Source organism: Beta vulgaris, chromosome 7 (genome assembly GCF_026745355.1).
Source record: "Beta vulgaris subsp. vulgaris cultivar EL10 chromosome 7, EL10.2, whole genome shotgun sequence".
Taxonomy (NCBI): Eukaryota; Viridiplantae; Streptophyta; class Magnoliopsida; order Caryophyllales; family Amaranthaceae; genus Beta; species Beta vulgaris.
In genome coordinates, this window is record NC_079208.1 from 58563530 (window position 1) to 58581048 (window position 17519).

The 17519-nt window shown below is 34.8% G+C and overlaps 2 protein-coding genes and 1 pseudogene across 3 annotated transcripts; all 3 read left to right on the top strand.

The window, feature by feature from the left end:
• The first annotated feature begins 2050 nt into the window (after positions 1–2050).
• On the top strand, positions 2051–6244 carry LOC104900143 (ubiquitin-conjugating enzyme E2 7). The gene is made up of 6 exons (XM_010687497.4): positions 2051–2297; positions 2455–2557; positions 3071–3168; positions 3283–3383; positions 5325–5402; positions 5724–6244. Exons 1-6 carry the CDS (start codon positions 2249–2251, stop codon positions 5799–5801), a joined length of 507 nt encoding a protein of 168 aa, XP_010685799.1. The 5' UTR covers positions 2051–2248; the 3' UTR covers positions 5802–6244.
• Positions 6245–10075: 3831 nt separating this feature from the next.
• LOC125499425 (uncharacterized) lies at positions 10076–13482 on the top strand (annotated as a pseudogene).
• Positions 13483–14008: 526 nt separating this feature from the next.
• Positions 14009–17106, top strand: LOC104900144 (ubiquitin-conjugating enzyme E2 7). Of its 2 annotated transcripts, none has more exons than XM_048648454.2 (6): positions 14009–14280; positions 14419–14521; positions 15337–15434; positions 15974–16074; positions 16532–16609; positions 16731–17106. In XM_048648454.2, the coding sequence occupies exons 1-6, from the start codon at positions 14226–14228 to the stop codon at positions 16782–16784; spliced, it is 489 nt and encodes a 162-aa protein (XP_048504411.1). In that variant the 5' UTR covers positions 14009–14225; the 3' UTR covers positions 16785–17106. The 2 variants fall into 2 exon arrangements, with proteins under 2 accessions (XP_048504411.1, XP_010685801.2); XM_010687499.4 differs by having other exon boundaries at positions 14030–14280; positions 16753–17106.
• Positions 17107–17519: the final 413 nt, after the last annotated feature.

The window sequence follows — 17519 nt, forward strand, 5'->3', positions numbered from 1 at the left end:
CATTTGAATGAAAAAGGGTCTTGCTATTTAACGCCCTAAAATTTCCTATTAACGCCCTAAATACATAATTTTATACTGTATTTTATACTTTTTCAATTCATCTCCTTCTTCCTTCCTTTCCCTGACTTTCACCTTTCCTTTATTCTTCCACCATTACCACTGCATTTTTATACCTTCCCACGATTCCACCTGCACATGCCAAATACTTCTACTCCATATATCCTGCAAAGTGAATGTAAAGGCGCTCACTTTTCTTAAACCTTAATCTCCATATATTCCACGATTCCACCTGCACATGCCAAATACTTTCACGATTCCACCTCTCTTATGACCTTTCCCACTTTTCTTAAACCTTAATCTCATTACATTTCTTCAATGTGAATGTAAAGGCGCTCAACAAACATGAATCCAACAGAAAGAGCATTAAAAATCTGAATTTATGAGAAACAAGATGAATTTTTTTTTTAAAAAAAATTATGGTGAGGCGCCCACGGTGGACGCCCCACCACAGGTACAGGCGCCCACCATAGGCGCTTGTACCTGTGGTTGGGCGTCCACCGTGGGCGCCTCACCAAAGGTATAGACGCCTACCATAGGCGCCTGTACCTGCGGTGGGACGTCCATCGTGGGCGCCTCACCGTAATTTTTTTTTATAAAAAAATTCAATTTTTGGGTGGTGGGTCGCCGGAAGGGATCACGATTGCCGAATAATTGGTAGATTTGAAGCCGATGAATTCAGGTTGTCGGAACTTTAGAGTTGGTTGTTCCGGTGGTTCTCAATGGTGGGGAGCGTGGAGGGTAAAAGTGTTAGTACAGGGAAGGGGGAATGGGGTATGGTGGGGAGCATGGAGGGTAACAGTGTTAGTACAGGAAGGGGGAATGGGTAAGCAAAAGGAAAAGGAAAAAGGGTATAGGTAGTGTATAAAAATACGTATTTAGGGCGTTAGTATGAAATTTTAGGGCGGTGTTTAGCAAATGAGATGAAAAAAGGAGAGTAAGACATTTAAACTAAGCATCAGTTTTTTGAGAAAACAAAATGTAAAGACAACTTTTCTAACCAATTAATTTATTTTCTACCTCATATGCTATCACACGCATTGCGTGCATGTAAGGCTATTATCTATATATGAGAACTTTTGAGTACTTTGGTGTCCACCTTGTTTGACAAATATACCCCTAATTAAACAAAAAAAACTACAACACCTACCACTCTATTAATTTAAAAATAAAAAAAGGAAAAACCTATCTAAAAAATTACAAATTGCAAAATATTTATCAGTTATCGTTGGACTTTGCACGTATAGTGTGCATATAGTATTCTTGAAAAGGAGCAAATACATATATAGAATATTAGAATGCTAAACATCGTCCAGAAACTTATTAAAATCGCTCAAGTCCACCAAATATTTCCAACTGTATCCTTTATTCTTTTTCCCAAACTACCACCTCATGTTTAGGGATTTTTCTTTCCTAAATTAATCTTTTTTTTTATGCATAATCCGACCCCGACCCAACAAGAAGTTGGATTTTAAATCTGATTAGGTGAATTTTTTATGAGATTCGACTCCGACCCTTCTCGACGGAGATTCAAACTTTTTAAATGGAGTCGGATGCGAATTATTAATTTGTCAGAGTAATCTCAAATTTTTTTTTCCTTTAAATCGAAGCGCATTAGGATATGATCCTGGTTGGATTCCCATCCCTACTCTTGCCACAACCAGTCCCACCTTCACCTCCTCAATCACCCATATTTCAAAAAGAAAATAGTTACGACCCCATGTCCGAACGTCCATTAGCGCCAATTAGAATAAATATTTTTACGAAGTGGGTGGTGGCAAGTGGCAGGGGAGATAGGTGGTGGTAGGTGGTGACAGGTTGTGGCGGGGTGGCGAGTAGTGGAAAAAAGAGACGGGATAAAATAGTAGAATTAAAGTGGATCGAAGCGATATTTAATTTTTTTTTGGTACGATATAATCTCCATAGAAAAAATAACCGCAAAAAAAGAATGAATAAGCGGTAAATATATATATACTCGTTTATTCTCTAATAGCTAATTCCTTTGGCCCATGCAATTGTCCGTATTAAGTAGAGCCAATTTTGCAGAGGTTGAAAATTTTAGTGGGAGTGAGAGAAAAAGAGCAAATTAGCGGATTCTCAAGCAACTCCTCTTCTGGAATCTTCTATTTGTGCAAACCCCTCTCTTATCGCCAAATCTTACTTGGGTTTTCTTGTTTTTCTCTCTCCTCCGATGGCTTCGCCTTCTCAAGCATCACTTCTGCTTCAAAAGCAACTCAAAGGTAAAACCCCAATTCAATTTCAATTGATCTCTGTTTCTGTTTAATTTTGACACTTTTTTTTGATTGATTAGTTGATTTCTTGAATTGGGTTTTTCAATTTGGATGTTTTATGATTGATTTTGTGAAAGATTGTTGACAGAATTCTCTTTTTTTGCAGATCTTTGCAAGAACCCTGTTGATGGGTTTTCAGCTGGATTGGTTGACGAGAATAATTTGTTTGAATGGAGTGTTACGATTATTGGGCCACCTGATACCCTTTAGTATGGATTTTGTTCCTCTTTGTTTTGTGTAAATTTTGCTTCTTTTTATGGGTTCTTGTTTGATTCTTATTAGGGTTTTAATTTTGTATGATTTAGCGAAAATTCGATGATTTTGTAGGATGATCTTGAGTTGAAATTGAATTCTTGGTGTTAATTGTTGATTCGTAGTTGCCAATTGATTTGATTTCTTATTCCTTTGTTGAATTGGGTGCTCAAAGGTCCTATCTTTTTCTTTGTTGCAAAGATAATTGTTTCTTTTGGATGATCCAATGTGTTAGTGTAGTTGATCGGACTTAAATAGGAACAATTATTTTCGTTCTTTTTTTGTTTTGGGGTGTGCAATTAAGGGTTAATGTTCTATGTGATGGTTCAATTTGATAATTTTGCTGCCAAATTTCTATCTTTTCTGACTTGAGTTTTTAATTTTACTAACATTTGCAATTTCGGAACAATTAGATTCCCTCATCATAGTTGGCTGTTGTTATTTAAACTTACTAACCTTCTGCTGTGCAGTGAAGGGGGATTTTTCAATGCCATTATGACGTTTCCACAAAATTATCCAAACAGCCCTCCGCAAGTGAGGTTTACATCAGATATATGGCATCCAAATGGTTGGTTTCTTCTTTGCCTATCTTTCGCTTGATTATTACGAACAAAATGTCATAGCTTTGAAATTTTACGTGGTGGTCAATTGCTCATTAGTGTTTGTTGTTGGAATGTCATAGTTTATACAGATGGTCGTGTTTGCATATCGATTCTTCATCCTCCCGGCGATGACCCAAATGGGTACGAGCTTGCAAGTGAGCGGTGGAGTCCTGTTCATACGGTGAGTGTTGAATGAATTGAGAATTTTTCACTTTTCTTTTATGATTTTGTCTTATTAAGCTCAATTGTTGTCAATGTTGTGTTGTTGGGTGTCAAAAAGTTTTGCCACCAACACGTATTTTTCTGATATTCCAGCTTCCCCAAAAAAATCTTGATGGAAAATAATTGGTACTTGTACCCTGTTCAGATGGGTTTCATCTTGTCATTGTCAGTAATGTGAAGTGTAGTAGTTGTGGTCTATATTTGATCATGTGTGCAGGTTGTATACCTACTATTATTATGTATCTGGTACATAACTATCTAGGTTTATGTTTTCGTTTTCTTTTGGGCATTCATGCCATCTCAATGTTGTGAATTGATTAAATCAAGGGCGCAATTGCGCAACTGTAAATTATTGTCAAAGTGCTGAACCAAAAGTTATGAAATATCTATGAACTATTGGTAGCTGATAATTTAGGTCTGTTAGTTTATTAATGAAACACTTCAAATGTTCCAAGGGAGCATCCTCCAATATTAATGTTATTCCAAGGAAGTTCTCTCTTTTTTTTTAAAGAGAGCGAGGAGGGAAGTTCTTTTTGGGCAAGTGTTAAGAAACCTCTAAGCCACTTTATTATTGCGGAAGCAAACTTTTACCTTACATCATGTTATTCAACGAAGCATGCTAGCTCAATGGAAACAGAACGGAATATAGGAAGGGAAATGAGAGGAAATGAATTCATAAAACTGGTTTGATATAATGTTGGGCTAGGTTAGGGGAAAAATCCCTTTCTGATGTTTAGCTTCTGAAATGGAAAGAAAGGGAAAATGCCATGTGCAGCCTCTCTCCATCTTCATCTTCATTTTGTCTTCCTGGTATCATCTCCTTCCTTTTTTTCTTCTCATCTCCCTCATCCATGGTCCTGAGCTACAGCCACAGTGACACCTAAAGTCTAAAGCTAGTTATGTGGGTGGATGTCCTTCTATTTTGGAATTTTGTTAAGTTCCAAGTTATGTGGATTTGAGTCAGGGAAAACCATGGCTGATGGTTTTGAAGAGGTGGCTCGACGTTGTGGTTAATTTCTGTTTAAGGTTTAGATTTAGGTTTTGCAGTGGTTTGGTCAGAGTAGTCATTGTTGTGGTGGCTTTGATCTTGGTAGTTGGTAGTCGTGATGGAAGTACGGTTGACAGAGGTAATGGTTGGAGAAGGTTTTGGGTTTTGATGTGGTAGTCGCGGTGAGTACAATTTTGATAGGGGTTGTGTTGGTCGGGCTGGCGTTGGTGGTTATTGGAGGTTCTGGTGGTGGTGAGGATAGCGGGGCATAAATGGCACCGGTGATAGTTGAGACAAGCAGTGCTTGGGATTATATTTGGCAGTAGTTGGGTGGTTCCCTGAATTGCTCAAGATGGGGGAACTCAAATCCCTTGGGAGGTGGTGAGAATTGGTGGAGAGGGATTTAAGAGCAATCGATTAAGGCAGAAGGGTGGAGGGAAATAAAAAATTAATAAACAATCAGAAAGGGAATTGAGTTCTGTAACGTATGGTGTCAAAACAAGGCCGTATTGTACCGTACCGCCCATGTCGTGAAGGTCTTTTTAATCTACCGATCCCGCATCGTAAAGGTGTAAAAAACTGTGTTTTAGGCGGGTTCAAGGGATATCTCATGGTCTGAGCCGATATTTGGTGGTATGACAACCACATCATCCTCGTTCCCCCATCACCGTGACCGTTGCTGCGATTGTGACCTAAACCATGTTTTCAAACTATGTTCTGCCTGCATTTCCCTTTCTTGATACCCGTTACCAAGGAATTTTTTAGTATTTATTGGCTTTAGTCCCTTGAACTGGATTTCGGGTTTTTAAACTCTCCCAGTTTCCTTTTTGTCTCTCTAATTTCTTTTTACCTTTTCCAAACTTGTTTTTGAAGAAACACGTTGTTAATGCGAATTTCTATCTCATTTATCAGGTGGAAAGTATCGTCCTCAGTATCATATCAATGCTTTCTAGTCCTAATGACGAATCTCCAGCAAACGTTGAAGCCGCGGTAAGTTGCAATGCTGTTATGCAGATTCTTATTTTGTGCGTTTCAACATGTTTTGCTTTTAGGCATTCAACTATTCTTATTCTATGTTAATGTTTAGTTGGTGTTAAGAATTGGATTTCTCCTTTTGGTTGTGTCATGAAGATTTGGTGTATTCAAACCTAGTGAAACCCACTAAGATAATTTGATCAGAAAGTTCGGTCATGGTCTAATACTTCTGTGGGCAGGCTAATCATCTCGTCTTGTGTTTGTTTGTTATTTTTATAATGAAAATTGTTCTTACCTAAGAAAGTGAACGTAATTTTATCTTTTGTGAATATGCAGAAGGAATGGAGGGAAGACAAAGATGGTTTCAGGAAAAAAATCAGTCGATGTGTGAGGAAATCACAAGAAATGCTATGATGCACTTACGTATCTCAAAGATTCTCTGAGCTGCTTCATTAGCTGTTTTTTAGGTGTTGCCATTGTGCTCTAGCCTGGTACTATGGGGGGAAAAATTTATGGGCAACTGTTTTATAGAAGTACTTTGGGATTTTGGCTGGGGATCAGGTAAGTTATTTTAAAGGTTTTGAATGGGATCGAGTAAGATCTCATGAAAAATGCCTCGTACGCGTTGTTGGATTCATAACTTTTGATAGTGCTTACTGCTTTTTTTGAGTCGAAATGACTGTATTTGTTCGGATATCTAGAATTTCTGCATTTATAGCGGATCAGAAATTGCTGGAAGCTCAATCATTTGTTTGAGTTCACGCCTATTTTTAGCCAAATTGGCAAACACATATGGTTTGAAGTTTTCTTCTACATTTATAGGCAAATCGGAAAACGGCGTATGGTTTGATCTTCTATATTATGATGATAAATTATGTAGGGGACAGGCGACTCATAACTTGATTATTTGTTATGCAGTGTACAAAGTGTTGATGTTGCTTGGTGTTGACATAACTCTTTAGCATATGAGGGTGTTATTATTCCCCTATATACATGATCTATTTTCAGAACCCTTGAGGAAAAGGGACTACCAAGTTTTTATGGAACCTAAGACTAAATTCTACACCTAATAGATAAGTCATAAGTGTTTCCTAAGCGAAATTTAGCTTAGTGTAAAGGTTTAGTGTTATGATTTTAAGGTCATGTGATCAAATTTTACTAGAGGCTTTTTAAAGGCGAGGTTTTCCTTACTGTTTCCTCTTCGGGTGGTTAGCGCCTCTTAGGAAAAGCCCTTTTCTATAGACTCTCTTACTTTATCACGGAGCAAGATTATATGATGGCTGTTTTTCATTTTTTTTTTTTTTTCACTTTGGCCAAAATGAGTTTATTAGGTTTGATTTTTTCTCGCATTGATCACACTTGTTCAAATTTTATAAATTCGGGCCGGATTGGATAAGGTCCTGTGTCTCAATTCTAAATCGAACACAATTTCATCAAAATGATGTTCAAATTGTGTGTCTAGTTTAAAAGGAATTTAAAGAAATCAAAAATAGAAGGAAATTGAAGTCGCAAAACAAATTGACTGTTGATCGATTTGGCTTTACTTAAGAAAGTGGAAAGAAATCTATTGATTCTCACAAGAAGGCCCCACACGTGCCGACACTTGGGTAATGGGTCCCAAAAGGCCGCCGTTTACGCTAATTGGGTACTACTTGTGTGTTGTTCTTTTCCCCTATGTAGTCCCTAGGATGCAATCTGGGAGTACTATTTTTTTTTTTTGGTTAGAAAAATAACAATACCATTAAAATATCATTCAAAATTAAGTTGATTATAAAATTATAATTCAATCTCTATTTTATAAAAGAAGGTATACCAAAGTTTGAATTTTCGTTGTTGTAATAGATGCGATTAATGGGCAAAGGATAAGAAAAATACACAGAGATTTTAACGTGGTTTACTAATAGTGTATCAGTTCACATCCACACAATAGGGAGAATTAATTTATTAGGTTTTCGAGAGAGTATATAATACTCAATTAATAGGATTGAATTTCTAATTAACATAAAATAGATTGGGTTTAAAATCGAAATCAATTAATGATTTATTAAACTGCATACTTCGAAAATTTGAGGGCGTTGCCCTTATTTCCACCAGGGCATTTCAACCCTAAACCTCGACTCCTTGACTAAAAATAGTATTTCAATAGTTAATATAAAAGAAAATAACATCTCAACTTTACAAAAATAATAATGAAACCACAAAATCACAAACTAATTATTATACGTGTAAACATAACATTAATTTTAAAAATTAAATTTGAGATATTATTTTTTTGTAAAAGGGTTGGCATTTTCCTCCTCTTTCCTTATAGAATAAGAGCAACTCCCTCCTTATTATTAACTATTACATGCGATTTTAGTTTTTAATTTTGAAGAAAGTAGAAAATATTACGAATGAACTGTCTATTCCTCCTCTTCTCCCTTTCGATAACTCCTATCAGTAATTTATGTATAAGTTTATATGTTTTTACTACCTCGCATACATATAAGACTCGGATAAAATAGTCTAACCAATAACTGCAAAAGGAAGGAGGAAAATCGCACATTCTTATCTATCCTTTCGTGCTATGGTATCAGTTGTTCCATTGTGCGATGAATATATATGCTTAATTTGTAGCTTTATGCATTATGAAAATAAAGAAGAAAAGCTAACATCATCGATTATGAATGATGTCATCAGAATCGTGATCCTATTTCGAATTACAGGGTTTAAAAATTCATCATATATAATATTAAAGCAAGAAAACTTCAGCCTACGTGGCAAGACATGAAGCTTCCTCCGCTCTCCTTCATTCTAATTCTTCCGGCCACCTCTTTGCTTATGCCACGTGTCATCTTAAAATTGCCACGTGTCATCTTCTAATTTCAACCAATGCTTTGTGTAGAAATTTACGTACAAATTGACGTGGGCGTACAATTATATGAGACAATAGATAAGGAAATTTGTTTACAACTTTTAGAAAATCCTCACTAATTAAGTAAAGAGGTGGCCGTGCAATGATATCAGACAATGGAAAAGGAAATTTGTTTACAACTTTTAGAAAATCCTCACTAATTAAGTAATTAGTAATTCCATCGTTCATTGTCACTACAACCAATTCTTAGCTTTCATCAATCAATTCTTAGAACAATATTTTAAGGAAAGAATATGATGATTGAATTACTTTAGGAAAAATTATCATTTCGGCTATTTCGGCTATACACTATGTAGAATATAATCTTTACTTTAGTAAAGAATATGATGATTATGCAATATTTTGTGCAAGCAAATCCCGTGAGGTTTTCTTACATATAATCTTTACTTTAGCATAATCGTTTATTTACAATTAATATTATAATATAATACAAGCAAATCGGTTTTTTTAATATGATTCTAAAAAACACACAGTCAATTATGGGTCCTATATAATACCGATATCAATTCTTTAACGGTCACTACAATACAATACATAAATCATCTCATTACTTAATAAGATACACGTGGACTATGGAAGCAACTATCAAATTCACAAAGCTATGCAAACTCCAAACACTTCAAGCAACTGACAACATTGAAATAGGTATTTATTGACATGGTCCAATACAATATATATTATTATTTTTAAATCACACAACCTGAATATTCAACCAATGGTTTTTGTAGGTGTATTAGCAATGGTTATATATTTAGGTGCCGTGGAATTAGATACTACTCAAAACATCAATAAGCAACATATTATCATTATAGATAAAAGGTAAATTTAAAGTTTTTTATCATCACATTTTATATGTTGACCATGATACCATATATATCCTTTTGATTCTAATTTACTTATTTTATTAATATGATTAGTTATACTGCAACTATATTGTGCCTTTTGAGCAATTTCATTCATGGAACTATACAAAAGAATAGTTGGGATATTGTCTCACAACACATCACACTTTTCGCAAAAGGTTTGATCATTAACAATGATCAAAAAGGTGAACGTTTTAATCCAAACTTAATTTATTTTAAAGAGATATATGATCTACGTGGGTTATTCTTTTCTAATTGAACAATATATCATGATTTTGTAGGGTTGTTTTTACAATCACGAAGTACTACAATAATGATGGTCAACCCTAGAATGAAGCGTGCATACAAATTACGAAAATGGTGAGACATTTATTATAATAAAAAATAATTAAATTCAATTATGTACTAACTATCTAGACAAGATGACTTTTTAGCTTGGTTGTAGAGCTTGGGCGAAAGATTTGTAATCTAGCTTGATGACTTGATGAATTAGGATGTATTTGAAAGAGTTGGTTAAACTCCTCTTTCTTGGGTGTGTATTCACTATAAAAGTTTCCTTCTTGGAAGGAATACATAGGACTGAGTTGAGTTTCCTCCTCTGGAATTTTATGAAATGGAATAAAACTAATTTATCAAAAAAAAAAATTATGTACTAACTTGAAAGACATATTTGTAATGTTGTCAATTTAATAGGTTCATCAATGATAAATTTGTTCAACAAAAGGTTCGAAAGATACACAGTAGTTCCCTTCCACTAAGTAGATTGTTGCTCATATCAAATGCAAAACGGTTGACGATACGCGAATTTCTAAAATACAAAAGGGTATGAAAGATCTTCATGCTAACCTATTGACAAAATTGCATTTGATTCTCGAAGATTATTGCAACAATTAAGTGTCGATGGTTACACCATGATGGAAGCACAAAGATTGTCGTTCGTTAGACATAATCAAAAAAGTTTCAGAGCTGATAATGTTAAGAATTTAAGAGGTGCAGCAGATAGAGGAGATACAGAAGGAGCATCAACTGGTAGTCGAGTAGTTATACGAGCATCATTCACTGGAGGACACAGTTATATGAGGGAGAACTATCAAGATGCAATGGCAATATGCAGATGGTATGGCTATCCAGATTTGTTTATTACTTTCACATGTAATCCAAAATGGCCTGAGATTACAAGATTTGTTTCTAAGAAGGGATTACGACCTGAAGATAGACCAGACATTATTGTTCGAGTGTTTAAGATGAAGCTCGACCAATTGGTTAAGGATTTGAAGGACCGAAATATTTTCGGCAGAGTAAGAGCCGGTAATCAAATACTCATACATAAATTATATTTACATTTTAATTTCATACACATAATTATTTTTTTAAGTTAGGCGTGAAAATTTTACTAATTAATTAGCTGACATTTTGACATGCAGTTGTCTATACCATAGAATTCCAAAAGCGTGGCTTGCCGCATGCACATATACTGTTATTCTTACATCGGGATGACAAGTTCCCAGAAGCAGAAGCAGTCGACAAAATTATATGTGCTGAGTTACCGAACAAAGATGAAAATCCAGATTTGTATGAGATAGTTGCAACACACATGATGCATGGCTCATGTGGTGCTTCTAATCTTGACTCCCCGTGTATGGTGGATAAAATGTGCACAAAACATTTCCCAAAAAGGTTTAATGAGAGAACAACAGTGGACGAAGATGGTTATCCGGTATACAGAAGAAGAGATAATGGAGCAACTGTTGAAAAAAATGGTGTCATGCTTGATAATAGATTCGTTGTTCCATACAACTCTCAATTACTCTGTAAGTATCGTGCACATATCAATGTTGAATGGTGTAATCAATCACGCTCAATCAAGTATCTATTTAAATATATAAACAAGGGATACGATAGAGTCACTGCGACTGTATACCATAATTGTCAAAATCCTGAAGATCCTGAAAAAATTGATGAAATCAAAATGTATTATGTTTGTCGATACATATCGCCATGTGAAGCTATGTGGAGAATATATGGGTTCCCCATACATTTTAGAATCCCTGCTGTCGAACGATTAAGTTTTCATCTACCTGACGAACAAACCGTCCTTTTCACTGACGATGCCGATGTAGAGGAAGTGCTTGAAAGACCATACATTGAGAAAACAAAGTTCCTATCCTGGATGGAGTGCAACAAAGAACATGATGAAGCAAGAGAATTAAGCTATGTTGAGTTTCCTACAAAATTTGTGTGGCAAGCACACACAAGAGAATGGACTTCACGGAAAAAAGGATTTGCAATTGGCAGAATTTATCATGTCACGCCTGGCTCTGGTGAAAAATTCTACTTGAGGACCCTGTTGAATTATGTGAAAGGTGCAACTTGCTATGAAGACATACGCGTTGTCGATGGTGTATTACATCCCACCTTCAAAGAAGCATGTTATGCTAGATGTTTGTTAGATGATGACAAGGAGTATGTTGATGCGATAATGGAGGCAAGCTTCAGAGAATCTGGACACTATCTATGTAACCTTTTTTGTATAATGCTATTATCATGTAGTCTATCGAAACCTGAAAATATATGGCAGAAAACTTGGCATCTTCTTTCGGAAGATATCCTACATAGACAACGCACTATTCTACGAGACTAAGGTATTTGAACATTTATAGCCTCCTTACTATGTTATGACATGTATATTCTTTAACATTGTTTTAACCTTTTCTCTTATAAATGCTTTTGTTGTGAAGCTTTGCACCTGAGCGATGAACAATTGCAGAATTATGCATTGGCTGAGATTGAAGCTAAGCTACAGAGTAACGGTAGCACCCTTCGTAGATTTAGCGAGATGCCATATCCAGATGACCTAATCGTCTTAGAAGGTCAAAATAAGCTCATAATGAATGAGCTATCTTATGACAGAGGAAAACAAAATGAAGAGTTTCAGCAACTTTTCCAAGGATTAACTATTGAGCAAATTGGAATTTTCCAAGAAATTATGGACGCTGTCTCGCAAGGAAGAGGAGGTGTTTTTTTTGTCTATGGTTATGGAGGAACAGGTAAGACTTACCTTTGGAGAACATTGTGTGCTGCGTTAAGACGTAATGGAGATATTATTTTACCAGTCGCTTCAAGTGGAATTGTCTCCTTATTGCTCCCACGTGGAAGAACTGCTCATTCGAGGTTCGGACTTCCTATAAACGTCACTGAGAACTCGACGTGTGTAGGTATGAAGGCAGGATGAGACCTAGCAAGTCTGCTTATCAAGACAAAACTTATTATTTGGGATGAAGCACCAATGATGCATAAATACTGCTTTGAAGCTCTGGATAGGAGTCTAAAGGATGTTATGCAATCTGTGAATCCCATAAACAAAAATTTGCCGTTTGGTGGCAAGGTAATGGTTTTGGCTGGTGATGTTAGACAAATATTACCTGTTATCCCAGGAGGAAACAGACAAGACATTGTCTTCTCTGCAATCAATAGTTCCTACTTGTGGGATTTTTGCCGAGTGCTCAGACTAACAAAAAATATGCGTCTGAGGCCAAGGTCCAACAACACAGATGTTGTTGAAATTCGAAATTTCTCAGAGTGGATATTAAATATTGGGGATGGGGAGGCGGGAGAGCCTAATGATGGGGAGGGTTGTGTAGAAACACCTGACGATATACTGATTCATGGAGGAGATGACCCTATCGCGGCCGTAGTCAACAGCACATATCCTGACCTTGAAGCTCATTTATGGGAAGCAACTTATTTCCAAGAGAGAGCCATACTTGCGCCAACACATGACATTGTTGAGACGGTTAACGTTCATGTGTTGTCCCAATTGCCTGGTGAAGAAAGAACTTACCTTAGTTCTGATGCAATTTCAAAAGAAGAGGCAAACTTTGGAGTACATGAAATGTATTCAACCGAATTCCTTAATACAATCAAATGCTCTGGGTTACCAAATCATAATATGAGACTAAAGGTTGGTGCACCGGTAATGCTTCTCCGGAATATTGACCAAACTTCTGGGTTATGTAATGGTACGCGTTTGGTTGTCAAACACCTTGGTAATCGCATCGTTGAAGCTGTAGTCATATCTGAAAGTAACGTAGGCGACAAGGTGTTTATTCCTCGAATGACACTAACCCCATCTGATGGAACAAAATTTCCTATCAAGTTTCAAAGGAGACAATTTCCTTTGGTTGTTTGCTTTGCAATGACAATTAATAAAAGCCAAGGGCAATCTCTCTCTCATGTTGGTTTATATCTTCCTAGGCCGGTTTTCAGCCATGGACAATTTTTGTGGCGATTTCAAGAGTTACGAGCAAAAAAGGATTGAAGATTCTAATTTGTGATAAAGATCGTGCGAAGTCGAATATTACCACTAACGTCGTGTACAAAGAAGTGTTTCAAAATGTTTAATTACTAACTAATGAAGATAGTTGCCTAATTTCTTGATGCCAATTATGTTAATGATATTTGTGGAGATTGTTATTTATTAATTCTAAATTCATCACTTAAGTATATAAGGTTCACCTTATTAATTTTTTTTCGAATAAAATAGCTATTATTAAATCTGTTACTAAATTGATGATACCTTTTTATGTATCCTAATATTAACACGTCTATGTTGTATACTGATTTAATTTGTTCAATGACTTTAGCGAAAAAAAATTACTTGAAAGTTCCCGTGCAGTTTGCACGGGTCCAATAACTAGTTTACTTAAATACTACTCCTCTTGTTTTTTTTTTTTAACTATTGATGATAAAGTTCCCCTCACACACACAATAAAAAAAACTATTGATGGTAAAGTACAAATATACTCCGTATATGCTTAGGTAATTAACTAATTCGCACTTTCGGAAACTTTACCTTTAGGAAACCAATTGTTATTATAATTTTGGCAACAAGGGTGTCAATATGGTTAAAGTATAAATACAAAGACAACCCACAAAAATCATAATCTTTAAAAGCTAACATTATTACCATCACCCCAATTTATAAAAAGGCAAATTTTCTCCTACATCACATAAAAAATATCAGATTCACTATATTTTCTTGTCTTTTGATTTCTTTCTTCCATGGCTTCAACTTCACCTTCTCAAGCTTCTCTACTTCTCCAAAAACAGCTCAAAGGTATAAACTTTATATCAATTTCATATTTTTTGTTACATATTTACCCCCCAAAAAAGCTTATTTCTTCAATAATTTACTTGAAATTTTGTTTTTCATGATTGTTGATATAATGAATTTTTTTTTGTTGGTATTTAACAGATCTATGCAAGCATCCTGTTGATGGGTTTTCTGCTGGTTTATTAGATGAAAACAATTTGTATGAATGGATTGTCACCATTATTGGTCCTTCTGATACACTTTAGTAAGTTTTTTTTTCTCTCAATCATCTTTTTTTTTTTTTCAATTTTTCTAATGGATTAATTTGCTGTTGGTTTTATATTTTATATGGGTTATTGAGTATTTTTTTTTTATAGTCTTCTTAATTTCTTTTTTCATTTTGCTTATTTGAACTTTGATGGATAAATTTCCAGTAATTGGGTATTTTTGGAATAAATAATTAAGAAATTGATATTTTTTTTTGCTATTAAAATTCTTAGCTTTCCCACCCACCAAAATAAAAAGATGCTATCTTTATTTCAGATTTTAATCTTATCTTCCACATCACTTAATGTACAATTATTGATTCTAATATGATGGTTGATCATGATGGGGTTGTACCAAGTTGGCTGCAATATTCCAGCTTGTTTAGTTTTTTAGTGTTAAAGAAAACAGAGGAAGGTGTAATTTTAATTTCAAAAATTATTAAAAGAGTCGGTCTAATTTTAATATAAAAGTAGATTTAGTCACTAAATGAATTAAATTAGTCATCGAAAGAAATTAATCTAGTCACTATTTGGGCTAATTCTGTTTAAATAGTAGTATTAGGTTTACCATTGCCTAATTTTAATTTTAAAATAGGCGGTTTCTTACACAGAAACTCTTTTTTTTTTTTTTTTTTTGAATGATAGTTTGTTAGATATTTTTTTTTTTTTTTAACCTTCTTATCAACCGTGCACATTTGACAATAGACTTTAAATATTTTAATTCTTTCTAATTGCGAATAGCTTAATTGCAAATACTGTCCAGATTCAAAATGAGAAAGATAATAAAAGGAGTAACAAATCTTGTTGTTTGCAGTGAAGGAGGATTTTTCAACGCAATTATGGAATTTCCAAAGAATTATCCCAATAGCCCACCATCAGTTCGGTTTACATCAGAGATGTGGCATCCCAATGGTCAGTTAATTTTTTTGAATTATTGTCTCGAAATAGTTGTCCTTTTTTCAGCACTTATTAATTGACTACTTGAAGATATTGGGCTATGAATTTTTTTTGTATTAAAGTACGTATCTCTAAACCTGGGGATTTTACTTCGCTAATTTAGAAAAGGTGGCAACTTTTTCCGATGTTATAAAATATCAATTTGTCTTTTGTCAAATGGTTTGACCAAAGTTCTAATGTTTTCTTGTTCAAAACTTCAAACGGTTTGACCAAAATTCTAATAAAAAAATATGATACCCGAATTGTCTTAAGGCATTATATGTATATGTGATTGTTGTTTCTGGACCAGTCACAAGTGTTTGCATTCAGTTTGAATTCTACTCTATTCTCGTGCAAAAATTATTAAAAAAGGCGGTCTAATTTTAATATAAAAATAGGCGGTCTCTTATAAGACAGACTCATTTTCTTGTTTGATGCGCATTCAAAAAAGAAAAAACAGAAAAGAAAGAGAAAAGAGCTTGTTTCTAATGGTGCTTATTGATTGGAAATAACAGTTTATCCAGATGGTAGAGTTTGCATATCAATACTTCATGCTCCTGGTGATGACCCGAATGGATACGAACTCGCAAGTGAACGATGGACTCCCATTCAAACGGTATGTTATCAAGGAATCTAACAACTTCTTGCCATTGTTTTTTTGGTATTGCGTGTATTTTTAGGTAATCTCATCATGTAAATCATAATGTCTAGTAACTTACAACGAGATTCGATTTTGTAATAAGTTACACTCTCATGCATATCATGTACTTCTATCACGCAAATTTAGCACCATTGAGTTGATATATAACAAATTTGACATGGAATACTACAAAATAATTGTAAGTCCTATACAAGTAAATGTACTTTGATTTTCAAATGCCATTTAAGGGTAAATCTGTATGTTGTTCTCTGTTTCTCAGTGATAAGCTCAGCATGTACTAAGAATAGGCTTTTCACAATTAACTTGTATATCTGCATTTAACCATATTGACAGAAATAGAAAGTCGATCATCTTGCTTTCTCGGATATTAGTAGTTGTTTGTTGCTTATACTACATAATCTTTCATGGACAGGTTGAGAGTATCGTTTTGAGTATCATATCAATGCTTTCCAGTCCTAATGACGAATCTCCAGCAAATGTTGAGGCCGCAGTAAGTCTTGCTCTCTAAGATTAGCATAGTTTGTTCCTTTAATTAATTTTGCGTATTTGTTCGTGCATTTCCAGTTTGCTATCGATATGAACATGACTCTGATACAAGAAACTAAATATAGGCTTGTCATACTGTATTTGCAGAAGATGTGGAGGGAGAAAAGGGACGAGTTTAGGAAAAGGGTCAGCCGTTGTGTAAGGCGATCACAAGAGATGTTATGATCCTCCAGAGATCGATATTTCAGAGAATTCATCATCTAGGCCTCCTATCTAATCTAGCTGTTCTAATACTCTTCTTTTCTCTGTTATTTTCGATTCTTTTGTAAAACAACATGATATTGTTTTCTCCCTAAGCCTAGGAGTTGCCTACCCCTTTGTTCTGTAGAATCAAGGATGATATTCTTTCTTGTCACGGTTTTATTTTCATTACTACTTGTATTGAAAAGCTAATGCAGAATAATTTTTCAGTAATCAGATTCTCATTCTAATTGTTAGTAATCTCTTCTCGAACGAGAACTTATTTCCAGTTGTTTTCGCTTGCTGTGCTACGCTATTTTGATGATTTGCAAACCTCGAAAGGGTTGTGCTGAGAAGCAGCTGATTCTATGCGTAAACAATTGAGTGAAGGTAAATCTAGCAAAGAGAATCATATTAAAAGAGAGATTCCCATCTATTTCGTTGTAGTATATGTATGATGCTTTTGAGCTATTACATGTGCGCTAACATACGAAGTTCACTGTTCTAGATGGACTCCGATTCTCTTTCACCTTTTAATCTTTGCTAATTTATTTTACTTTCATAAGTTAATTTTTTTTTTCACCGTCGTGATTTTCGTATACGTGTTGTTTATCGAGTTTTAGAATTGAAATAGTTTCTTGTCGATAATAAATGTTTTTTATGTATTAAAAGTA